This window comes from Neovison vison, chromosome 12 (assembly GCF_020171115.1).
Source record: "Neovison vison isolate M4711 chromosome 12, ASM_NN_V1, whole genome shotgun sequence".
Taxonomy (NCBI): domain Eukaryota; kingdom Metazoa; phylum Chordata; class Mammalia; order Carnivora; family Mustelidae; genus Neogale; species Neogale vison.
In genome coordinates, this window is record NC_058102.1 from 86,536,582 (window position 1) to 86,558,921 (window position 22,340).

At 43.6% G+C, this 22,340-nt stretch overlaps 1 protein-coding gene across 1 annotated transcript in view; it reads right to left on the reverse strand.

Annotated features, from left to right (window-relative positions):
- Window positions 1-22,340, reverse strand: part of FAM186A (family with sequence similarity 186 member A) — a gene marked incomplete at its 5' end in the record, with an annotated part of 68,016 nt that overhangs the window by 5,225 nt on the left and 40,451 nt on the right. The window contains 7 exons of the mRNA XM_044226382.1: window positions 3,082-4,798; window positions 6,059-7,031; window positions 7,320-7,643; window positions 7,680-8,136; window positions 9,739-12,334; window positions 19,332-19,502; window positions 20,419-20,635. Coding sequence (XP_044082317.1) covers window positions 3,082-4,798; window positions 6,059-7,031; window positions 7,320-7,643; window positions 7,680-8,136; window positions 9,739-12,334; window positions 19,332-19,502; window positions 20,419-20,635 — 6,455 coding nt within the window. The remainder of the gene's footprint in view (window positions 1-3,081; window positions 4,799-6,058; window positions 7,032-7,319; window positions 7,644-7,679; window positions 8,137-9,738; window positions 12,335-19,331; window positions 19,503-20,418; window positions 20,636-22,340) is intronic.

Here is a 22,340-nt window from a genome sequence, read left to right on the forward strand (position 1 = left end):
TGATCACCTGGACTGAATGAATCACTTAGGCAGAGGTGATGGGGTGGTGGTGGTGCTTATTGAAAAGGAGGATTCCAGTGAAAGTGCAAGTTTCTCCAAAAGAAGAATGTAAATCTCAGTGGCTAAAAACAAAATTTTACTTGTTGCTCATACTACAAATCAATCATGGTTCATCAGGGAGCAAGCTTCATTGTATACTTTCAAGGACATAGGCTATCTGAAGAGCCATCACCTTGAACAACGTGGGTTATGTTAGAGGAAAAGGAGACTCGGGAGGGTCTCAAACTAATAATGACAAGCTCAGCACAGAAATGATATATTCCAATTCTGCTTACATTTCATTGAAAAGTCCTGGCAAACAGCACTAATGACTATCATAAAGATTCAGCATCATAATAATAAAACTATAGTGAATAATAAAAAATAGAAGTGACTCATCTATATATGCTACCAACAAAAAATAATGAAAAGTCTCTATATGGACCTAAATGATACAAGAATCTATGATGAAGGTACATTCAAATCTATAGGGGAAAAGGTAAGATTATTTTGTAAGTAGTGATGGAGCAACTGGTAGCTGTGTAGGAAAAAAATCACATTCATATCTCTCAAGAGAAAGTTGTGAATCAGAGACTTAAATGTAAAAATAAAATAGCTAATAACCAACTATAAAAGTTTCAGAAGAAACCTAGAAAGAATTTTTTATATTTCTCAGAGTGGAGTGGGCCTTTCTAAATAAGGTAAAAAATATTTTTGAAAATAGTGAACCTGGGGTGCCTAACTGGCTCATTGGTAGAGCACGTGACTCTCAATCTCAGGACTGTGAGTTCAAGCCCCACGTTGAGCATGCAATCCACTTAAAAAAAAAATAACAACCCCCCAGAATAAATAATCCCATTTTAAAATGGGCTGAAGGGGTGGCTGGGTGGCTCAGTGGGTTAAAGCCTCTGCCTTTGGCTCAGGTCATGATCTCAGGGTCCTGGCATCGAGCCCCACATTGGACTCACTGCTTAGTGGTGAGCCTGCTTCCTCCTCTCTCCCTCTCTGCCTGCCTCTCTGCCTACTTGTGATCTCTGTCAAATAAATAAATAAATAAAATCTTTTTTTAAAAAATGGGCTGAAGATATGAGCAGACATTTTTCCAAAGAAGATATCCAAATAGCTAACAGACACATGACAAGATGCTCAACATCACTCATCAGCAGGGAAATACAAATCAAAACTACAATGAGATATCACCTCATGCCTGCCCGAATCGGTAAAATTTAGCAATTCAAGAAACAATAGATGTTGGCAAGGATGTGGAGAAGGGAATCTTCTCTTGCACTGTTGGTGGGAATGCAAACTGGTGTAACCACACTGGAAGACAGTGTAGAAGTTTGAGTTTAACTCAAAAAGTTAAAAATAGAACAACCCTACCACCCAGCAATTGCACTAGAAGGCACTTACCCAAAGGATAAAACAATAGTAATTCAAAGGGGCATATCCACTATGTTTATTGCAGCATTATCAAAATAGCCAAACTATGGCAAGAACCCAATTGTCCCTCAACTGATGAATGGATAAAGAAGATGTGTGTGTGTGTGTGTGTGTGTGTGTGTGTGTGGAATATTACTCAGTCATCAAAAATAATGAAATCCTGCCATTTGTAACTATGTGAATGGAACTAGAGTGTATTATGCTAAGCAAAAAAAGTCAGGGCACCTGGGTGGCTCAGTGGGTTAAGCCTCTGCCTTTGGCTCGGGTCATGGTCTCAGGGTCCTGGGATCGAGCCCTACATCGGGCTCTCTGCTCAGCAGGGAGTCTGCTTCCCTTCCTCTCTCTCTCTGCCTGCCTCTCTGCCTACTTGTGATCTCTGTCTGTCAAAGAAATAAAATCTTAAAAAAAAAGTCAGTCAGAGAAAGGCAAATAACGTATGATTTCATTCATATGTGGAATTGAAGAAACAAAACAGAAGAACATAAGAGAAGGGAAGGAAAAATAAGATGCAGAGAGGGAGGCAAACCATAAGAGAGGCTTAAATATAGGGAACAAACTGTGGGGATGAGGGTGGGAGGATGGAGTAATTGATGGGCATTAAGGAGAGCACTTGATGTAATGAGCACTGGGTTTTGTATGCAGCTGATGAATGACCAAATTCTAATCCTGAAACTAATACTACACTATATGTGAGCTAACTTGAATTTAAATAAAATTTTGAAAGAATGAAAAATGAATGAATGAATGAATACATAAATGAAATAAATGTTCTGATTATATCTTGAAGAAGTTTGGTTTTATACCTTGTTCTAATCCTTAGTTACCAGATCAATTCAGTCCTCAAAAAATGTAAATTTCATGAGAACAGGGTACTTTGCCTGTTATATATTTGCCTGTTATTCACTGCTGTATCCCTAACCCCTAATATAATACTTGCCATATTTAACAAATATCTGTTGAATAAATGATATAATTTTTCCTATAATTTATATATAAATAATAATAATATTAATAACCCTTTCCAGTACAGATTTAGTTTGGCATCTTATAATTTTAGGTAAAAGATATCCCCAAAACAATAATTTGGTAACCTCAAACATAAATTCTAAGGATAACAAGACAATAGTCACTTTCCCTATTTCTGCAGTTTTTAAAAATCAGGACCAGGACCTTTCATGTCACTTCAGCAGCAAAGTTCCCGTGGCAACAACTTGTATATAACCTGCCATTTCCTATTTCAAGAATCATACAACTTCTGGTGAACCCAAGAAGATGAAAGAAATTTAGAATACTTATAAGTTTAGAATAATTGGGACCGAGCTTTTAAAGTTGGTATTGTGGAGATCAACCCTGATCCACAAAATATATCTTAGTATCTCTGCTAGAGATATAAATGGATGAAATAGATCATGTTACATGACATTTTTATTTCCAAAAAAAGTATATCTCCTTTTGGTATCTTAAATAGGCTTCATCCCACAGACCAATAATATTCTAGAACATCTAATATGACAGATATGTATATACTTATAGGAGAGTGAAGGGAGGATATTTGAAATCAGGACTAAACCAGAAAACTGGACATTCAATATTTACATCTACCTTGCACGCTGGATCAGCCTGTAAGCAATGTACTTGCGGAATAGGTATCCCAGCCGAACTGTGTCTGTATGAAGTGTCTCAATTATGAGATTCCTAGCTGTTGTGTGTAGCTGTGAAGGGAGTCCAGAAGATTTTGTGGCCTGATTTAAGAGTACCAGGTTCTTTCTCTGAGCTTCCACATCAACAAAATACCTCTGCTCTTTGAGTTCTTGGGGAGAGGAAGGGGGCACCATCATCTTGGGTTTCTTGGTAACTGAATCTGAAGTCAGTATCCAGGACTTGTCTATAGGGGGGAACTGGGTTTTCTGGTCCCATTCAGAAGATGAGATCTGTGACGTTTTGGGCAGTTTAGTAAAAAGAGACTTCACGAGAGGGGGAAGGGCCCTCCCACCAACGTAAGGGGTTTGTGATGTTGGTGTCCTGTAATCGGTGAGATAGGACTGAAATGTTCTATATTGTTCTGTGGCAATAGGATCATGACATGTCTGGAATTCTTCAGAAGTATCAGAGACCCCTGATATTTGGAAGTTCTTAGCAGTAAAAGGGACTGATTTAGATTTCAGAGAAGAAATAATTGCCAATCTTTCCTTAATTTCCTTAGCTATAGAAGAGGACATATCTTTCTGGGGCTTTCCAGGGGTTAGGGAGGTCCATAGTATTGGAGGATGCCCAGGGGTGGGAGGAATCCCCAGTGGGAAAGTTTGATGCTGCTCAAGAGTAGAAGGGACTTGTGGATAGAGAGATTGCTTATAGATGGCAGGGAGCTGGAATGCCTGGGGCTTCTCAGAAAGTGTTAAGGGTCTAGGTTCCAGGACGGAAGAAGTCCCAGGAACCAAGGGCTTCCTAGGGGAAAGAGGAGCCAAGAGAGTAGGAAACTGGGGGGAGGAGAGTGGAACTCCAGATATAAGGGGCTGCCTGGGGGCAAGCGGGGCCTCTGATATCAGAGGTAGCTGAGGAGTCCAAGAGTCTCTTAAGAACTTTCTAGAACTAAGAAGGGTCTCCGGTGCAAGCTTCCCAGAGGCCAGAGGGACCTCTGGTGCTACAAACTGAACAGTTTGACCTTCAGAAACCAGGGTCTGTTTAGAGGAAGGAAAAGTCTGTGGTACCAGAAGCTTCCCAGAGTCAGAAGGAATTCTCATTCCTAGCAATTTCCCAGGGGCTTGGGAAAGAGGAGACCCTGATACCTGCAAAGGAGTAGGAGAGACCTCAAATACAGAGGACTTCTCAGCAATAGGAGCAGATGCTGGGGCCTGCCTAGGACTTGATGTAAAGGATTCCCCAGGGAGGACAGAAGCCTTCAATCTTTGAAAAGATCTAAGACCGGAAGGAGCCAATGTAGGGAACTGCTTAGAAATGTGAGGACCACCTGGTGTAATGGGTTTATCAGTAACAGGGATGATCCCAACTTTCAGGGTATGTTCTAAAGTAGGTTGGGGCCCAAGTGGTGAGGGCTGTTCTCTTGATTGTTGGTCCTCCTCAGACATGAGAGTAATACCCATGGGATGGGATTGTCCTGGGATGAAGGGAGCTCCCAAAGTTTGCACTTGCTCAAGGGGAGATTCTATAGCACGGAATTTATCTGAGGTGAGAGGGACCCCAGATTTCCAGAAGTGTTCCGGAGAGAAAGAAACCCCTAATGCTTGAGCCTGTTCTAAGGAGAGAGGGGCACCTAAACCTTGGGTTTGTTCAGGGGTACGAGGGACAGCTGACAACCAGGGACTTTCTGGAGTAATAGAGACCCCCGATTCCCAGGCCTGTGCTACAGTAAAAGGAGACCCCCATGCCTGAAATTTCCTAGGAGTGAGTGTGAAACCCAAGCTCTGGCATTTCTCAGGAGTGAGGGTGACCTCCAGTGCTTTAAACTGGTCAGGGGTAAGAGTGATGCCATTTGCCTGGATCTGTTGAGGGGTAAGAGTGAGCCCCAGGGCCTGGGCCTGCTGAGGGGTGAGTGTGATCCCCTGTGCCTGAGCCTGCTCCAGGCTGAGAGTGATCCCCAGTGTCTGGGCTTGCTGTGGGGTGAGAGTGATACCCTGTGCTTGGGCCTGTTCAGGGGTGAGCGTGATCCCCAATGCCTGGGCCTGTGGAGGTGTGAGTGTGATCCCCTGTGCTTGGGCCTGTTCGGGGGTGAGCGTGATCCCCAATGCCTGGGCCTGTGGAGGTGTGAGTGTGATCCCCAGTGCCTGGGCCTGTTGAGGAGTGAAAGTCATCCCCTGTGCCTGGGCCTGCTGAGGGGTGAGAGGGATCCCTAGTGCCTGGGCTTGCTGTGGGGTGAGAGTGATCCCCAAGGCCTGGGTCTGTTCAGGAGTGAGAGTGATCCCCGATGCCTGGGCCTGCAGGGGGGTGAGAGTCATCCCCAGTGCCTGAGCCTCCTCAGGGGTGAGCGTGATCCCCGGTGCCTGGGCCTGCTGGGGTGTGAGAGTCATTCCTTGTGCCTGGGCGTGCTCTGGAATGAGTGTGGCCCCTAGTCCCTGGGCTTGCAGGGGGTCGTGTGTCATGCCCAGTGCCTGAGCCTGTTCAGGGGTGAGAGCCATCCCTAGTGCCTCAGCCAGCTGGGGTGTGAGAGTGATCCCCTGTGCCTGGGCCTGCTGCGGGGTGAGAGTCATCCCCAGTACCTGGGCTTGCAGGGGGATGGGAGTGATCCCCTGTGCTTGGGCCTGTTCGGGGGTGAGCGTGATCCCCAATGCCTGGGCCTGTGGAGGTGTGAGTGTGATCCCCTCTGCCTGGGCCTGCTCCGGGCTGAGAGTGATCCCCAGTGCCTGGGCCTGCTGGGGAGTGAGAGTGATCCCCTGTGCTTGGGCCTGTTCAGGGGTGAGCGTGATCCCCAATGCCTGGGCCTGTGGAGGGGTGAGTGTGATCCCCTGTGCTTGGGCCTGTTCAGGGGTGAGCGTGATCCCCAGGGCCTGGGCCTGCTCAGAAGTGATAGGGATCCCCTGTGCCTGGGCCTGCTGGGGGGTGAGAGGGATCCCCTGTGCTTGGGCCTGTTCAGGGGTGAGCGTGATCCCCAGTGCCTGGGCCTGTGGAGGGGTGAGTGTGATCCCCTGTGCTTGGGCCTGTTCGGGGGTGAGCGTGATCCCCAATGCCTGGGCCTGTGGAGGTGTGAGTGTGATCCCCTGTGCTTGGGCCTGTTCAGGAGTGAGTGTGAGCCCCAGAGCCTGGGCCTGCTCAGAAGTGATAGGGATCCCATGTGCCTGGGCCTGCTGGGGGGTGAGAGGGATCCCCTGTGCTTGGGCCTGTTCAGGGGTGAGAGTGATCCCCAGTGCCTGGGCCTGTGGAGGTGTGAGTGTGATCCCCTGTGCTTGGGCCTGTTCGGGGGTGAGCGTGATCCCCAGTGCCTGGGCCTGTGGAGGTGTGAGTGTGATCCCCTGTGCCTGGGCCTGCTCCGGGCTGAGAGTGATCCCCAGTGCCTGGGCCTGCTGGGGGGTGAGAGTGATCCCCTGTGCTTGGACCTGTTCGGGGGGGAGCGTGATCCCCAATGCCTGGGCCTGTGGAGGTGTGAGTGTGATCCCCTGTGCCTGGGCCTGCTCCGGGCTGAGAGTGATCCCCAGTGCCTGGGCCTGCTGGGGGGTGAGAGTGATCCCCTGTGCTTGGACCTGTTCGGGGGTGAGCGTGATCCCCAATGCCTGGGCCTGTGGAGGTGTGAGTGTGATCCCCTGTGCTTGGGCCTGTTCAGGAGTGTGTGAGAGCCCCAGGGCCTGGGCCTGCTCAGAAGTGATAGGGATCCCCTGTGCCTGGGCCTGCTGGGGAGTGAGAGGGATCCCCTGTGCTTGGGCCTGTGGAGGGGTGAGAGTGACCCCCAGTGCCTGGGCTTGCTGAAGTGTGAGAGGGATCCCCTGTGCCTGTGCCTGCTGGGGGGTGAGAGTGATCCCCTGTGCCTGGGTCTGCTGGGGGGTGAGAGGGATCCCCTGTGCCTGGGTCTGCTCAGGGGTGAGAGTGATCCCCTGGGCCTGGGCCTGGGCCTGCTGGTGGGTGAGAGTGACCCCCAGTGCCTGGGCCTGCTGAGGTGTGAGAGGCATCCCCTGTGCCTGGGTCTGCTTAGAAGTGATAGGGATCCCCTGTGCCTGGGCCTGCTGGGAGATGAGAGTCATCCCCAGTGCCTGGGCCTGTTCAGGGGTGAGAGTGATCCCCTGTGCCTGCTCCTCAGTGAGGGCGAACCCCAGTTCTTGGGCCTGCTGAGGGGTGAGAATTATCCCTTGTGTCTGTGCCTGCTCATCAATGAGGGTGAATCCCAGTGCCTGGGCCTGCTGGGGGGTGAGAGGGATCCCTAGTGCTTGGGCCTGTGGAGGAGTGAATGTGGTCCCCCATGCCTGGGCCTGCTCAGGTGTGAGCGTGATCCCCAGTGCCTGGGCCTGCTCAGGAGTGAGAGTCCTCCCCAGTGCCTGGGCCTGCTGAGGAGTGAGAGTGATCCCCAATGCCTGGGCCTGTGGAGGTGTGAGTGTGATCCCCTGTGCCTGGGCCTGCTCCGGGCTGAGAGTGATCCCCAGTGCCTGAGTCTGCTGGGGGGTGAGAGTGATCCCCTGTGCTTGGGCCTGTGGAGGTGTGAGTGTGATCCCCAATGCCTGGGCCTGTGGAGGTGTGAGTGTGATCCCCTGTGCCTGGACCTGCTCAGGTGTGAGTATGATCCCCCGTGCCTGGGCCTGCTCAGGGGTGAGAGTCATCCCCAGTGCCTGGGCTTGCTGGGGAGTGAGAGCGATCCCCTGTGCTTGGGCCTGTTCAGGGGTGAGCGTGATCCCCAGTGCCTGGGCCTGTTCAGGTGTGAGTGTGATCCCCCGTGCCTGGGCCTGCTCAGGTGTGAGTGTGATCCCCAGTGCCTGAGTCTGCTGGGGGGTGAGAGTGATCCCCTGTGCTTGGGCCTGTTCAGGGGTGAGTGTGATCCCCAATGCCTGGGCCTGTGGAGGGGTGAGTGTGATCCCCCTTGCCTGGGCCTGCTCAGGTGTGAGTGTGATCCCCAGTGCCTGAGTCTGCTGGGGGGTGAGAGTGATCCCCTGTGCTTGGGCCTGTTCAGGGGTGAGTGTGATCCCCAATGCCTGGGCCTGTGGAGGGGTGAGTGTGATCCCCCTTGCCTGGGCCTGCTCAGGTGTGAGTGTGATCCCCAGTGCCTGGGTCTGCTCAGGGGTGAGAGTCATCCCCAGTGCCTGGGCTTGCTGGGGAGTGAGAGTGATCCCCTGTGCCTGGGCCTGTTCGGGGGTGAGCATGATCCCCAATGCCTGGGCCTGTGGAGGTGTGAGTGTGATCCCTTGTGCCTGGACCTGCTCAGGTGTGAGTATGATCCCCCATGCCTGGGCCTGCTCAGGGGTGAGAGTCATCCCCAGTGCCTGGGCTTGCTGAGGAATGAGAGTGATCCCCTGTGCTTGGGCCTGTTCAGGGGTGAGCGTGATCCCCAGTGCCTGGGCCTGTTCAGGTGTGAGTGTGATCCCCCGTGCCTGGGCTTGCTCAGGTGTGAGTGTGATCCCCTGTGCCTGGGCCTGCTCAGGGGTGAGTGTGATCCCCAGTGCCTGAGTCTGCTGGGGGGTGAGAGCGATCCCCCGTGCTTGGACCTGTTCAGGTGTGAGTGTGATCCCTAGTGCCTGGGCCTGTGGAGGGGTGAGAGTGATTCTCAGTGCCTGAGTCTGCTGGGGAGTGAGAGTGATCCCCTGTGCTTGGGCCTGTTCAGGGGTGAGCGTGATCCCTAGTGCCTGGGCCTGTTCAGGTGTGAGTGTGATCCCCTGTGCCTGGGCCTGTGGAGGGGTGAGTGTGATCCCCTGTGCCTGGGCCTGCTCAGGTGTGTGTGTGATCCCCAGGGCCTGGGCCTGTTGAGGGGTTAGAGTGATCCCCTGTGCTTGGGCCTGCTCAGGGGTGAGAGTCATCCCCAGTGCCTGGGCTTGCTGGGGGGTAAGAGTGATTCCCTGTACTTGGGCCTGTTCAGGGGTGAGCGTGATCCCCAATGCCTGGGCCTGTGGAGGGGTGAGTGTGATCCCCCATGTCTGGGCCTGCTCAGGGGTGAGAGTCATCCCCAGTGCCTGGACCTGCTCTGGAGGGAGAGTGATCCCCTGTGCCTGCTCATCAGTGAGGGTGAACCCTAGTTCTTGGGCCTGTTTATTGGTAAGAGTGATCCCCTGTGCCTGGGCCTGTTCAGGGGTGAGAGTGATCCCCAGTGCCTGGGCCTGCTGAGGGGTGAGAGTCATCCCCTTTGTCTGTGCCTGCTCATCAATGAGGGTGAATCCCAGTTTCGGTGCCTGCTGGGGAATGAGTGTGATCCCTAGTGCCTGGGCCTGTTCAGGGGTGAGAGTGATCCCCTGTGCCTGCTCATCGGTTAGGGTGAACCCCAGTTCTTGGGCCTGTTGAGGGGTGAGAGTTATCCCCTGTGTCTGTGCCTGCTCATCAGTGTGGGTGAATCCCAGTTTCTGTGCCTGCTGGGAAATGAGTGTGATCCCCAGTGTCTGGGCCTGTTTTGGGGTGAGAGTGATCCCCTGTGCCTGCTCATCAGTTAGAGTGAACCCCAGTTCTTGGGCCTGCTGCGGGGTGAGAGTTATCCCCTGTGTCTGTGCCTGCTCATCAATGAAGGTGATCCCCATTTCTTGGGCCTGCTGAGAGGTGACAGTGATGCCCAGTGCCTTGGCCTCCTCAGTGGTGAGACTGATCCCCAGTGCCTGGGCCTGTTTAGGAGTTGGAGTGAGGAACTTTGTGGGAGACTGTCCAGAAACTGGAATGGCCTCGGGTGAGGGCGATTGTGTGGAAGGAGGAGTGATTGGTATAGGGTGCTTCCCATCAGCAAGAATGTCTAATGCCTTAAGATGACTCTGGAACTCTTTTCTTTGATGTAACTGGGGTGCTAGTTTCTGTATGCTCTTCCACGAGGGATACAATGTCATTGAAGTTTGGCCGAACATCTTTTCTTGTTCTTCAGAGTTTATCTCCTTAATCTTCATCTGATCCTTTGTTTCTTTCTGCCTCTGTCTTTCATGGTCCTCTACATTTCTCCATGGCTCCTGCTTCTCCTCTTTCTCCCAATTTATTTCCAGCTCTTGATATCTCACTTCCTTCTGAGCATCCCTCTTCTGCTGTCCCTTCTCCTTCTCCAAGAGCACCATTTGTTTTTCCATTTTTTTATCCCATGCTTCCAGCTGCTGCTGTTTTGGCTTCTTATAATCTTCCTCTTCTCTTTGCGTTTGCTCCTCATCTTGCTCAGTCTGCTTTTGCATGCTCTGTTTTTGCTGTTCCTTCCACATTTTCTGCCACTGTTTCTGCTTCCATTGTCCTTGCTTTCCTCCCTTCCTCTGGAGCCATGACTCTTCCTCCTGCGGTTTCTTCCAGAAACTCCCTTCTTGCAACTGGCGTTTGAGACGCTTACCAACTATTTTTTCTGGACCTTCTTGCAAATGTTTCTCCCGCCTTTGTTTTTGCCTTTCCATGCCGTCTTTCCCTACCGTTGAGGCCACTAGAGCATCTCTTTTCCCTTCTAGTTCAGCCAAGATCGTTTGTATTAAATTGTCAGTTAGTGGATCCTTGCTCTTAGATGACAGTAAGGTGCTAATTTCAGACTTTGCACTAGTGGACTTCTGAAAATGTAATCCTGGCATAAATGAGACTTCTTTTTTTTGTTTCAAAGGTTTCTCTCCAACCTGTTCTGCACTTTTTATATCTTTGTACTTCCTCAAGGTTTTTATCACAGTTTCACCTACGTTTTGGAAATATTCCTCTATTTTTTCCCTTATGATTCCTAATTTTTCAGCCTCTGGTGTTTTTAATAATTCCTCTTTTGGCACAGTCTTTTTATCCAAAGGCTTTCCTACGTTATCAATTTTCTCTTTTAGGAAAGCCATTACGGCTTTTTGAAATTCTTCTAGGTTACTCTCTTCACTTCTGCCGTCTAGACTTCCTAGAACTCTGGTAGATTCTGAAATCTCTTTTGTTACCCTAGATTTGGGCTTCACAGGTCTATGGGACTTGACTTTCTTGGTTACTAATATGTCCTCTTCAAGTTTTCCCTCTTTGCTTGTGGTGGTTCCTGGAGAGACATGGTGTTTCTTTCCTTTTGTTTTCACTTTCTCAGAGGAATTACCAAGTTGGGTAAACCCAAATTGCTCTGCTTGGCTGCTCGTCTCACTTTTGCTCTCTTTGTCCATTGACTCAGTGGTGGATTCCTCTTTACTCTCTGAAGAAATCTGGCTTTTGTAATGTGAATACTCAGGTTTGAGCTTCCTGAGTTGTTCCCATAAACCACTTGTTCCATTTCTGCCAACTTGGCTTTTTGTGTCAGTAGAAGGATAATCAGCAGGGACATGTTCACTTCTTGGTTTTCTTGATTCAGTGGATGACTTTGATTTGTCCTCAGAAAAGGATTTTATTTCTTTTCTCTTCTTTTCCAGTGACTGTAGCTCCAAATGGTAATCAAGTTTGGTCTCTGAGTCTTTTTCTTTACCTTTATCATCGCTCACATTAAATCCAGAAGTCTCATACATATTTGGGCCTTTAGTTTGCTTTTTTTTCTGTGATTGATACTGGTCAGTCCCATCTTTCCTATAGACATCACCTTTCTTCTGTGATATCTTATCTTCAGTGATACCTTCAGAAGACTCTCTTTGCTTTTTTTTAAGTGAAGGATATTGCTCTTCAGTTAAATCTGGAGTCATTTCAGCTGGGGCTCTATATGAAATAGTTGAGTCCCACTTGATCCCCAAGCCTTTGGTCCCTTTTGTTTGGGCCTCATCTGTAGTATCTTCAAGTTCTCTAACCAGCATATCATCCATATTGTCTTCTATGTCAGCTTTGCTAGTGGTTGATTGTGAAGAAAGCTCAGGCAACACTTTCAAGGTTGATGTGGGTAATGCTATACCTACTTGGGGTTCTACAACAATTTTGGACCGAATAAATTGTTCATATTTTTCTTCTGCTTCTTGAAGTTTCTGCTGAAGCATTTCATTTTTTTCACTGAGCTCTCGCATTATCTTCAGAGAGAGTTCTTTTTCCTTTTCACTTGTCTCACTTATATACATATTGGCACTCTGGAGGTTAAAAATTTTTAGTTCATCATTTATTATACCCAAAGCCTTAGAAAGGTTTATTATTGTTGATGATATATATTTAATAGCATTGTTTTCCAATTTATTGAACATCATAGTGTTTATGAGTTCCTGTAGCATATCTTGGATTTCTGAAACCTTTGTATTTGTTGCAAATTCATCACTGATCATCTGATCTGGTCTTAAAGCATGAGCTGTTGCAGGTCGCTTTATAACTCTTTCTTTCCAAGATTTCCATAGAATACTTCTAGATGCTAAAGGAAAAAAAACCCCATAAAACATAAAATAATAAGATTGCATTTCTTGTTCTGTTGTGCTCTATCTTTGCTAAAACCTAAGGAATTTAGCCAAAATAATAGTTAGCTATAAGATAAAGATTCGTCAGGGGCGCCTGGGTGGCTCAGTGGGTTAAGCCGCTGCCTTCGGCTCAGGTCGTGATCTCAGGGTCCTGGGATCGAGTCCCGCATCGGGCTCTCTGCTCAGCAGGGAGCCTGCTTCCTCCTCTCTCTCTCTGCCTGCCTCTCTGCCTACTTGTAATCTCTCTCTGTCAAATAAATAAATAAAATCCTTAAAAAAAAAAAAAAAAAGATAAAGATTCGTCAGAAAGCCTTAGTTCCCCTGGGGCACCTGACTGGTCCAGTCTGTAGAGAGTGTGACTTGATCTTGGAGCTGCGAGTTTGAGCCCCACATTGGGTGTAGAAATCACTTAAAAATAAAATCTTAAAAAAAAAAAAAAAAAGCTTTGCCTCCAAAATAAATAGTATTTTTTTTAGCATAGATGACTTTTTTTATTATGTTCAATTAGCCAACATATAACACATATGACTTTTTAATGGAAAATAGTATTATTTTTAAAAGAATAACTCTTTCCCCACAATCACCTAAAACTTTCACTTCCAAAGTTTAGTCTTTATTCTTTATTTGTAATCTCAATTTACCTTCAGTTACAAGTTTGGGGTTAGCTATAACAAAACTTTCCTTTGGCTTTGATTATGCTTGGTGCTTTCCATTTTCTTTCTTGGGTTTCTGTCTTTCCTCACTTTTCTGAACCACACTTAATCTTGATTCTTTCAGAAGAGTCAAAAAAGAGCAGACAAAAGTCAAACCTTTGAAGGGGTTTCCAGAATGGCTAAATGAGAAACTCCAAACATTTTCCCCTCCAAAAAAAGCAATGATAAATCTTGGCAAAGCAGCCAAAACCAACCATTTTAGGACTTTGGAAATTGACCAAAGGCATACAACAATTTGGTAAGAATTTAGTCAAGAAAAATTCCTAAACTTAAGTAAGAATGGGGAAGTCTGTGATGTTTTTAGCCTGGAGCTTCTTCTGTCTCTAACTCCCCCAGCCAGTGGCCTGGGTGTCCTCTAAAGCAAGGCAGGCTGAACAGATTGACAGCTCTACTACCTAAGGGGGCTGATTTGTTGTGGAATAAAGCAGGGAAAAAATCATGCTTAGGGGCGTCTAAAACAATACTTCCTTAACCCATACACAGACCCATTAGCAAAGAATGGAAGACTTACTGAATCAGTCAGGATCCCTAATCATTGGCCAGTTATTGACCACTAAGCTATGCTGACCCAAAAGTGACCCCTAGGAATTCAAGCCTTAAAATAAAAACAAAAAGAATAAAAGAACAACTGAGCAGTGATATCAGTGACTGCACATTGTTGGGGAGACAGACTCCACTGAATTAGTCTAGGGAAGTCACTAAAAAACAAACCAAGGGCGCCTGGGTGGCTCAGTGGGTTAAGCCGCTGCCTTCGGCTCAGGTCATGATCTCAGGGTCCTGGGATCGAGTCCCGCATCGGGCTCTCTGCTCAGCAGGGAGCCTGCTTCCCTCCCTCTCTCTCTCTCTGCCTGCCTCTCTGCCTACTTGTGATCTCTGTCTGTCAAATAAATAAATTAAAAAAAATCTTAAAAAAAAAAAAAAGAAAAAGACTTTGAAAAGACTTTGAAAGAAGAATTATAACTATGTTCAAAGAACTAAAGGAAGGCTAATTTTAAAATAAAGGAAAAATACAGTGTCAATTATCATCAAATAGAGCACATCAGTAAAGAGATGGAAATTAGAAAAACCAAGTGGAAAATTTAGACTTGCAAAGTGTAATAATTGAAATGAAAAATTTACCAAAAGGGCTCAATAGTAGATTTGAAATGGCAGAAGAAAATAACCAGCAAATCTGACACCAGATTAGTAAAGATTGTCTAATCTGAAAACCAGGGAGGAAAAAGAATTTTTAAAAAATGAACAAAGCCTCAAAGACCTATGGGACACCATTAAACATACTATTGTATAAGTGATAGAAGTCCCAGAAGAAGAGCGGAGGGCATTAAAAATATTGAGGAAGTATGGGCTTCTGGGTGGCTCTGTCTGTTAAGCATCCGAGTTCAGCTCAGGTCATGATCTCAGAATCCTAGGGTTGAGCCCTGCATCAGACTCCCCATTCAGGGGAAGCATTTGCTTCTTCCTCTCACTCTACCCCCCAATCTTAAAAAACATATTGGGGAAAAAATAATGGCCAAATCATCTCAAATTAATCCTCACATTCAAGTGACTCATTGAACTGTAAGATAAACATTAAAAAGATCCATACCTAGATACATCATAGTCAAATTATTGAAAGCTACACAAAGAGTCTTTAAAGCAAAAAAAAAAAAAAAAAAAGACTTATCACAATCAAAGGAGACTCAAACATCAAAGTACAGGGGAACCATAGTCAATTTAACAGCTTACTACTTATTAGAAACAATAGAGGCCAGAAAACAGTGAGATGACAGATTCAAAGTGCTGAAAGAATAATTCTGCTAACCAAGAGTTCTATATCCAGGGTAACTACTCTTCAAAAAATGAAGGTAAGACATCCATTCCCTGAAATAACACTTTTCCCAAAGTAGCATGCACATGCAACTGTCATAACCATCCTCATTGCATGTGTCTTTTAACACTTCCCTAAATGCATTACAGATTTCTATTACACCCGTTCCCTGAAATAACACCCTTCTCAAAGTAGTATGCATATACAGCTCTTGTAACCATCCCCCTTTTTTTTTTTTAAGATTTTATTTATTTATTTATTTACAGAGAGAGATCGCAAGTAGGCAGAAAGGCAGGTGGGGGAGGGGGAAGCAGGCTCCCTGCTGAGCAGAGAGCCTGATGCAGGGCTCAATCCCAGGACCCTGAGATCATGACCTGAGCCAAAGGCAGAGGCCTAACCCACTGAGCCACCCAGGTGCTTCTCTTATAACCGTTCTTATTACATATGTTTTCTTTTTTTTTTTTTAAGATTTTATTTATTTATTCAACTGACAGATCACAAGTAGGCAGAGAGGCAGGCAGAGAGAGAGTGAGAAGCAGGCTCCCCGCTGAGCAGAGCTCGATCCCAGGACCCTTGGATCATGACCTGAGCCAAAGGCAGAGGCTTTAACCCACTGAGCCACCCAGGTGCCCCATTACATATGTTTTTAAATAGTTCTCTAAATATATTACATTATTCATGGAAATAACACGCTCCTGTCAAAGTAACTTGCAAGTGAACACTTACATATCCATAGTTAATGCATGTGTTTTCAACACTTCTCTAAATGTGTTATGAAATGTCTATTACATCCATTCTCTGAAATAATTTTTTTCAAAGTACCATGCATGTACAATTAACTTTTTAAATGAAGATAAGAAATAAGACATACAGATGACAATTAAGGATATGAAAAGATACTCAGTGTTGTCTATCATTAGAGAATTGCAAACTGGTGAAGCCACTCTGGAAAACAGTATAGAAGTTCCTCAAAAACTTAAAAATAGGGGCACCTGGGTGGCTCAGTGGGTTAAGCCGCTGCCTTCGGCTCAGGTCATGATCTCGGGGTCCTGGGATCGAGTCCCGCATCGGGCTCTCTGCTCAGCAGGGAGCCTGCTTCCCTCTCTCTCTCTCTCTCTGCGCCTGCCTCTCTGTCTCCTTGTGATCTCTCTCTGTCAAATAAATAAATAAAATATTAAAAAAAAAACTTAAAAATAGAACTACCCCACTATCTAGCAACTGTACTACTAGGCGCTTACCCAAAGGATACAAAAATAGTGATTTGAAGGGGCACATGCACCATGATGTTTATTGCAGCATTATTGACAATAGCCAAATTATGGAGAGCGCCCAAATTTCTGTCAACTGATGAATGGATAAAGAATGTGTGGTATATATGTATACAATGGAATATTACTCAGCCATCAAAAAGCCTGCTTCCCCCCTCTCCTCTCTCTCTCTGCCTGCCTCTCTGCCTACTTGTGACTTCTGCCTGTCAAATAAATAAGTAAAATCTTCTTTAAAAATTTTTTTTAAAAACCAATGATTATGAAACTATATTGTTGGGCTTATGGTATATATATTGTTGGGCTTATGATACATACATGTAATATATGTGACAAAGCACAAAGGAGGAGAAAAGAATGGAGCTATTGGAGCAAAGATTCTATATTTTGCCTGTATTAAGTTAGTACTAATCTTAGTGATAATTGTGATAATTTATGATGTATATGGCAATCCCTTAGAGCAACTAAGGAAATTACTCCAACAATATAGGAGGGAAAAGGAATTAAAATGGTACAATAGGGGTGCCTGGATGGCACAGTGGGTTAAAGCCTCTGCCTTTAGCTCAGGTCATGATCCCAGGGTCCTGGGATCAAGCCCCACATCAGGCTCTCTACTTAGCAGGGAGCCTGCTTCCTTCTCTCTCTCTCCCTCTGCCTGCCTCTCTGCCTACTTGTGATCTCTGTCTGTCAAATAAATAAAATCTTTAAAAAATAAATAAAATGGAACAATAAAAAATATTTGTTTAACACAGAAGGTGGTAAAAGAACAACAGGGGAACAGAAGAGATGAGACATGAAAAACAAACAGGAACGTGGTGGGATCCAACCATATCAATAACTACATTAAATTTGAATGAATCAAACATTCCAATCATAAGTGAAAGATTGCCAAATTTTATGTGTGTATATGTGTGTGTGTATTTATTTATTTACTATATATTTATAATATATGCTTAACTTTTGTTAAATTTGCTATAAACTCAATTTACTAAATTTACTACAATATATATATGTATTTGTGTGTGTGTATATATATATATTTCGAAGCTGACAGGATCCAACTATAAGCAACACATCTTTGAGTCAACCTTACAAACAGTAACCACAGGGGAGCTGGAGAGAATATACTTATATCAAACACAATAGATTTAAGACAAAAAATGTTTCTAGAGACAATGAGGGACATTTTATAATAACAATAATAATAATAATAAGCTCAGTTCATCAGGAAGCTATCACAATTATAAAGATAATATACACCCAATTACAGAGCCTTAAAATACAGGAAGCAAAAACTGACAGAATTAAGGGAGAAATAGACAACTCAATAATAATGGTTGGAAAGTTCGATATCCCACTCTCTACAATAGAACAGCTAGACAGAAAATCAGCAAGGATGTATTTGAAGACTAAAATAACAATATAAATAAACTATAGAAACTCCACCCAACAACAGCTAAATATATATTCGTTTCAAGCACACACAGAACATTCTCTAGGATAGACTATATGGTATGCTATAAAGCAAGTAATGATAAAAGGATTGAAAGAATGCAAAGTACATTCCCCAAAATGCCTTGTAATGGGTAGATAGATAATATATAATTTCCTAGTGGTTCTACTTCTCTGGTTGAACACTGACTGATACAGGTTTTTAATACAACACTAAAACCATGATCCATAAAAGAAAACATTGATATATTGATTTGACTTCATCAAAATCAAACACCATTGGGCTTCAAAGACCCCATTAAGAAAGTGAAAAGACAAACCACAAATTGAGAGACAATATTTGAAAATCAAATTTTTGAAAAGATTTTATCTATTTATTTGAGAGAGCAAGAAAGTGAGAACACAAGCAGTGGGAGGAGCAGAGGGAGAGGGAGAAGCAGACTCCCCACTGAGCAGGGAGCCCAATACAGTGCTCATTCCCAGGATCCTAGGATCATGACCCAAGCCAAAGGCAGATGCTTAACAAACTGAGCCACCCAGGCCCGCTGAAAAGTCACATGTCTGATAAAGGACTTGTATCCAGAATATATAAAAGACTCTTAAAATTCAACAAAAAAAACAGGTAAATATTTGAATAATCATTTCATCAAAATAAATATAAGAATGGCTAATAAGCACCTGAAAAGATGCTCAACATCATCAGTCTTTAGGGAAATGCAATTTAAAACAACAATGGGATACCACTTCACACCTCTTAGAAAGGTTATACTAAAAAACCATCGCAAGTGTTATTGAAGATGTGGAGAAACCAGAACTTTAATACATTGCTAATGGGAATGTAAAATGGCGTTGTCACTTGGGCAATAAGTTAACAATTTCTTAAAACGTTAAGCATAAGCTTACCAGCAATTGATAAATGACCCAGAAATTCTACTCCTGGGTATCGACCCAAAAGAAATGAAAACATACATCCACACAAAGACTTATACAAGTGTTTTCATAGTGGCATTCATAAAAGTGAAATGTAGAAACATTCCAGTGTCCATGAACTGGTGAGTAGGTAAGCAAAATGTGGTATATGCAAATAGTGAGATACAATTGGTAATAGAAAGAATAGGATACCACAAAGGTATCCTTTAACATGGCTGAATTTCAAAACCATTACGTTAAGTAAAAAAACCCAGCTATTTTATTTTTTTATATTTTATTTATTTATTTGACAGAGAGAGAGATCATAAGCAGGCAGAGAGGCAGGCAGAGAGAGATGGGAAACAGGCTCCCTGCTAAGCAGAGAGCCCAATGCGGGGCTCAATCCCAGGACCTTGAGATCATGACCTGAGCCGAAGGCAGAGGCTTAACCCACTGAGCCACCCAGGTGCCCCGAAACCAGATATTTTTAAAAAAAACACAAATAATATGATTCCATCTTATGAAACATCCAAAAAAGGCAAACCTATTGAAACGAAATAGATTGGTGCGTGTCTGGGATTGAAGTGGGAATGAGGATTGACTGCAACTTGGTGTGAGGGATATTTATGGGATGAAGGAAATGTTCTAAAATTGAATTGTAGTGAGAGTTATACAACTCTAAATTTACTAAAAGTCATTGAATTGTACACTTAACATACGTGAGTTTTATGGTATATAAATTGTACCTTAATAAACCCATTTTTTAGAAAAAGTCAGATCTGTTTCCGATGTCTTCAAGCACCCTTACCTGTTTTTTTCCTTTGTCTCTTCTTTTCTTCAAACAAAAATACACTAATTCTACACAGTAACTTGACATTGTTCTCAATAGCTTTGAACATTTCTGGTAAAAACTCCATTTGTGCTATCCAGTGGTGGTGTTCCTCAATATCAATTGCAGTCATCTCAGACAAAATTGCATCTTGAAGAGAGTAAAAAAAAAAAAAGCTTTTGTGCAGAAAAATAATTATAACTATATAAGTTTATAATATTGGCTAACTACTCCATATTATAGTATTAGGGAATGTAGGTATCTCATACTTATTGCTATTCTGAAGCTTTTCTCTATGAAGAAATGAAAAAGAGACTTGGAATAGAAACCTGAACAGTAAATCTTGGACATGAAAATACTCTGGTATCTAAAAATGTGAACATGTGCTTTAATATTGAGGAACTAAACCCGATTAACTCCTTTCATAAGTTATTTAGTATTTTAAAACCCTCATTACATGATATTTCTTGCAACTAAATGACATTCCCTTTTTTATATTCTAAGGTTATTCATTCTTTCATTCAACCAATGTCTCTTTTGTCATTTATTGTTCTAGATGCTGAGGGTACTGCACTAAATTAAATTTCCTGACTTCATACTGCTTGCATGCTAGTGGAAGGAGAGAGACAAAAATTAGTTATATAGTATGTCAGATGGTAAGAAATGCTACAGATGAAAATAAAGAGTAAAGAGTAATGGTCAGTGTCAAGAAGTAGGAAATGGAGATGGTCAGAGAACATACCATTTTAAAGTGAGATATAAACAGAGGATGAGCCACATGCCTACTTGTAGACAGGGTTCCAGGCAAAGGAATAGTAAACATAAAGACACTGGGCAGGGACATGCTGGCATGCTTGAAGAAAAAAGCAAGGAGTCCAGAATAGCTGGCATTAAGTGAACAGGACTATATTTTTCTTATTTTATGCTTACTGAAACAGTGAATAACTGTTTTCTCAATAACCTCCTTAGTCTTTAGTCTGATTAACCCTTTATAATTTATAGATCCTTTTCTCTAGCTTTTTCATTAACTTCATGGTTTTCCTTTGAGCCACCTCTGGAAACTTACTCCATTCTTCCAACCAGGCCAGTATGTACACAAGAGTCTTTTCTCTAATTTCAACATTCTTAGCACAAGTAACTATTTTTTCCATGAAATTTACTCTCCGTTTCTTATATTCTGTAATGGATATTTTTCTTCCAGAGTGCACATTCTCATCAAGAGTGTAGCGATTTATTATCCGCTGTACATTAAGCATTATGTCAGCCAGCTGCATGTTAATGGCCTATAAGAATAAGAAGGGGGATATATTAATAAATTCTCAATTTGTTGACTTAATTGAACATCTGTTCATTAAAAACTCTCAACAAAGTGGGATTAGCAGGAACACACCTCAATATAATAAAAGCCATATATGAAAACCCACAGTCAACATTATATTCAAAAGTGAAAAACTGAGGGCTTTTCCTCTAAGATCAGGAATAAGACAAAAATGTCCACTCTCACCACTTTTATTCAACATAGTACTGGAAGTCTTAGCCACAGCAATCAGACAAGAAAAAGAAATGAGGTACCTATATTGGTAAGGAAGAAATTAGACTGTCACGTTTACAGATGACATGAAACTATTTATAGAAAACCTTAAAGACTCTATTAGAAAATCTATTAGAAGTACTAAATGAACTGAGTAAATTTGCAGGATACAAAATTAATACCCAGAAAATGGTAACATTTTTATAGACCAATAATGAAGTAGCAGAAAAAGAGATAAGAAAACAGTCCCATTTTACAATTGTGGAAAAGGATAAAATACCTATGAATAAACTTAATCAAAGAGGTGAAAGATGTTTTTATTCTGAAAACTTTATTTTTTTTAAAGATCTTATTTATTTATTTGACAGAGAGATCACCAGTAGGCAGAGAGGCAGGCAGAGAGAGAGGGGAGGAAGCAGGCTCCCTGCCCAGCAGAGAGCCCGATGCGGGGCTCGATCCCAGGACCCTGAGACCACAACCCGAGCCTAAGGCAGCTCACTGCCAACACACTGAGCCACCCAGGCACCCCCTATTCTGAATACTTTAAAACATTCATGAAATAAATTGATGGCACAAATAAATGGAAAGATATTTCATGTTCATGTATTGGAAGAATTAATATTGTTGAAATGTCCATACTATACAAGCAGTCTACAGAGTCAGTTCAGTCCCTATCAAATAACAATAGCTTTTTTTTTTTTTTGGAGGTTTTTGATGACTGTTTCAATCTCCTTACTGGTTACGGGTCTGTTCAGGTTTTCTATTTCTTCCTGGTTCAGTTGTGGTAGTTTATATGTCTCTACGAATGCATCCATTTCTTCCAGATTGTCAAATTTGTTGGCGTAGTGTTGCTCATAATATGTTCTTATAATTGTTTGTATTTCTTTGGTGTTGGTTGTAATCTCTCCACTTTCATTCATGATTTTATTTATTTGGGTCCTTTCTCTTTTCTTTTTGATAAGTCTAGCCAGGGATTTATCAATCTTATTAAATTCTTTCAAAACAATAGCATTTTTCACAGAACCAGAATAAATAATACTAAAATTTGTATGCAACCACAAAAGACCCTACCTAACCAAAGCAATCTTGAGAAAGAAGAACAAAGCAGGGAGTAAAAGTTCAGATTTTAAGTTACACTATAAAGCTATAGTGGGTTGCCTGGGTGACTCAGTCAGTTAAGTGTCTGACTCTGGCTCAAGTTGTGATCCCAGGGTCCTGAGCAGGAAGCCTGCTTCTCCCTCTGCTGCTCCCCCTTCTTGTGCTCTCTAGCTCTCTCTCTCTCAGAAAAGTAAATAAGATCTTTTAAAAAATAAAGCTGTAGTAATAAAAATGGTATGATGCTGGAATAAAAATAGACACATGGGTCAATGGAACAGTATAGAGAGCCCAGAAATAAACCCACAAATATATGGTCAGTTATCTTTAACAAAGTGGGAAAGAATATGCAATGGGAAAAG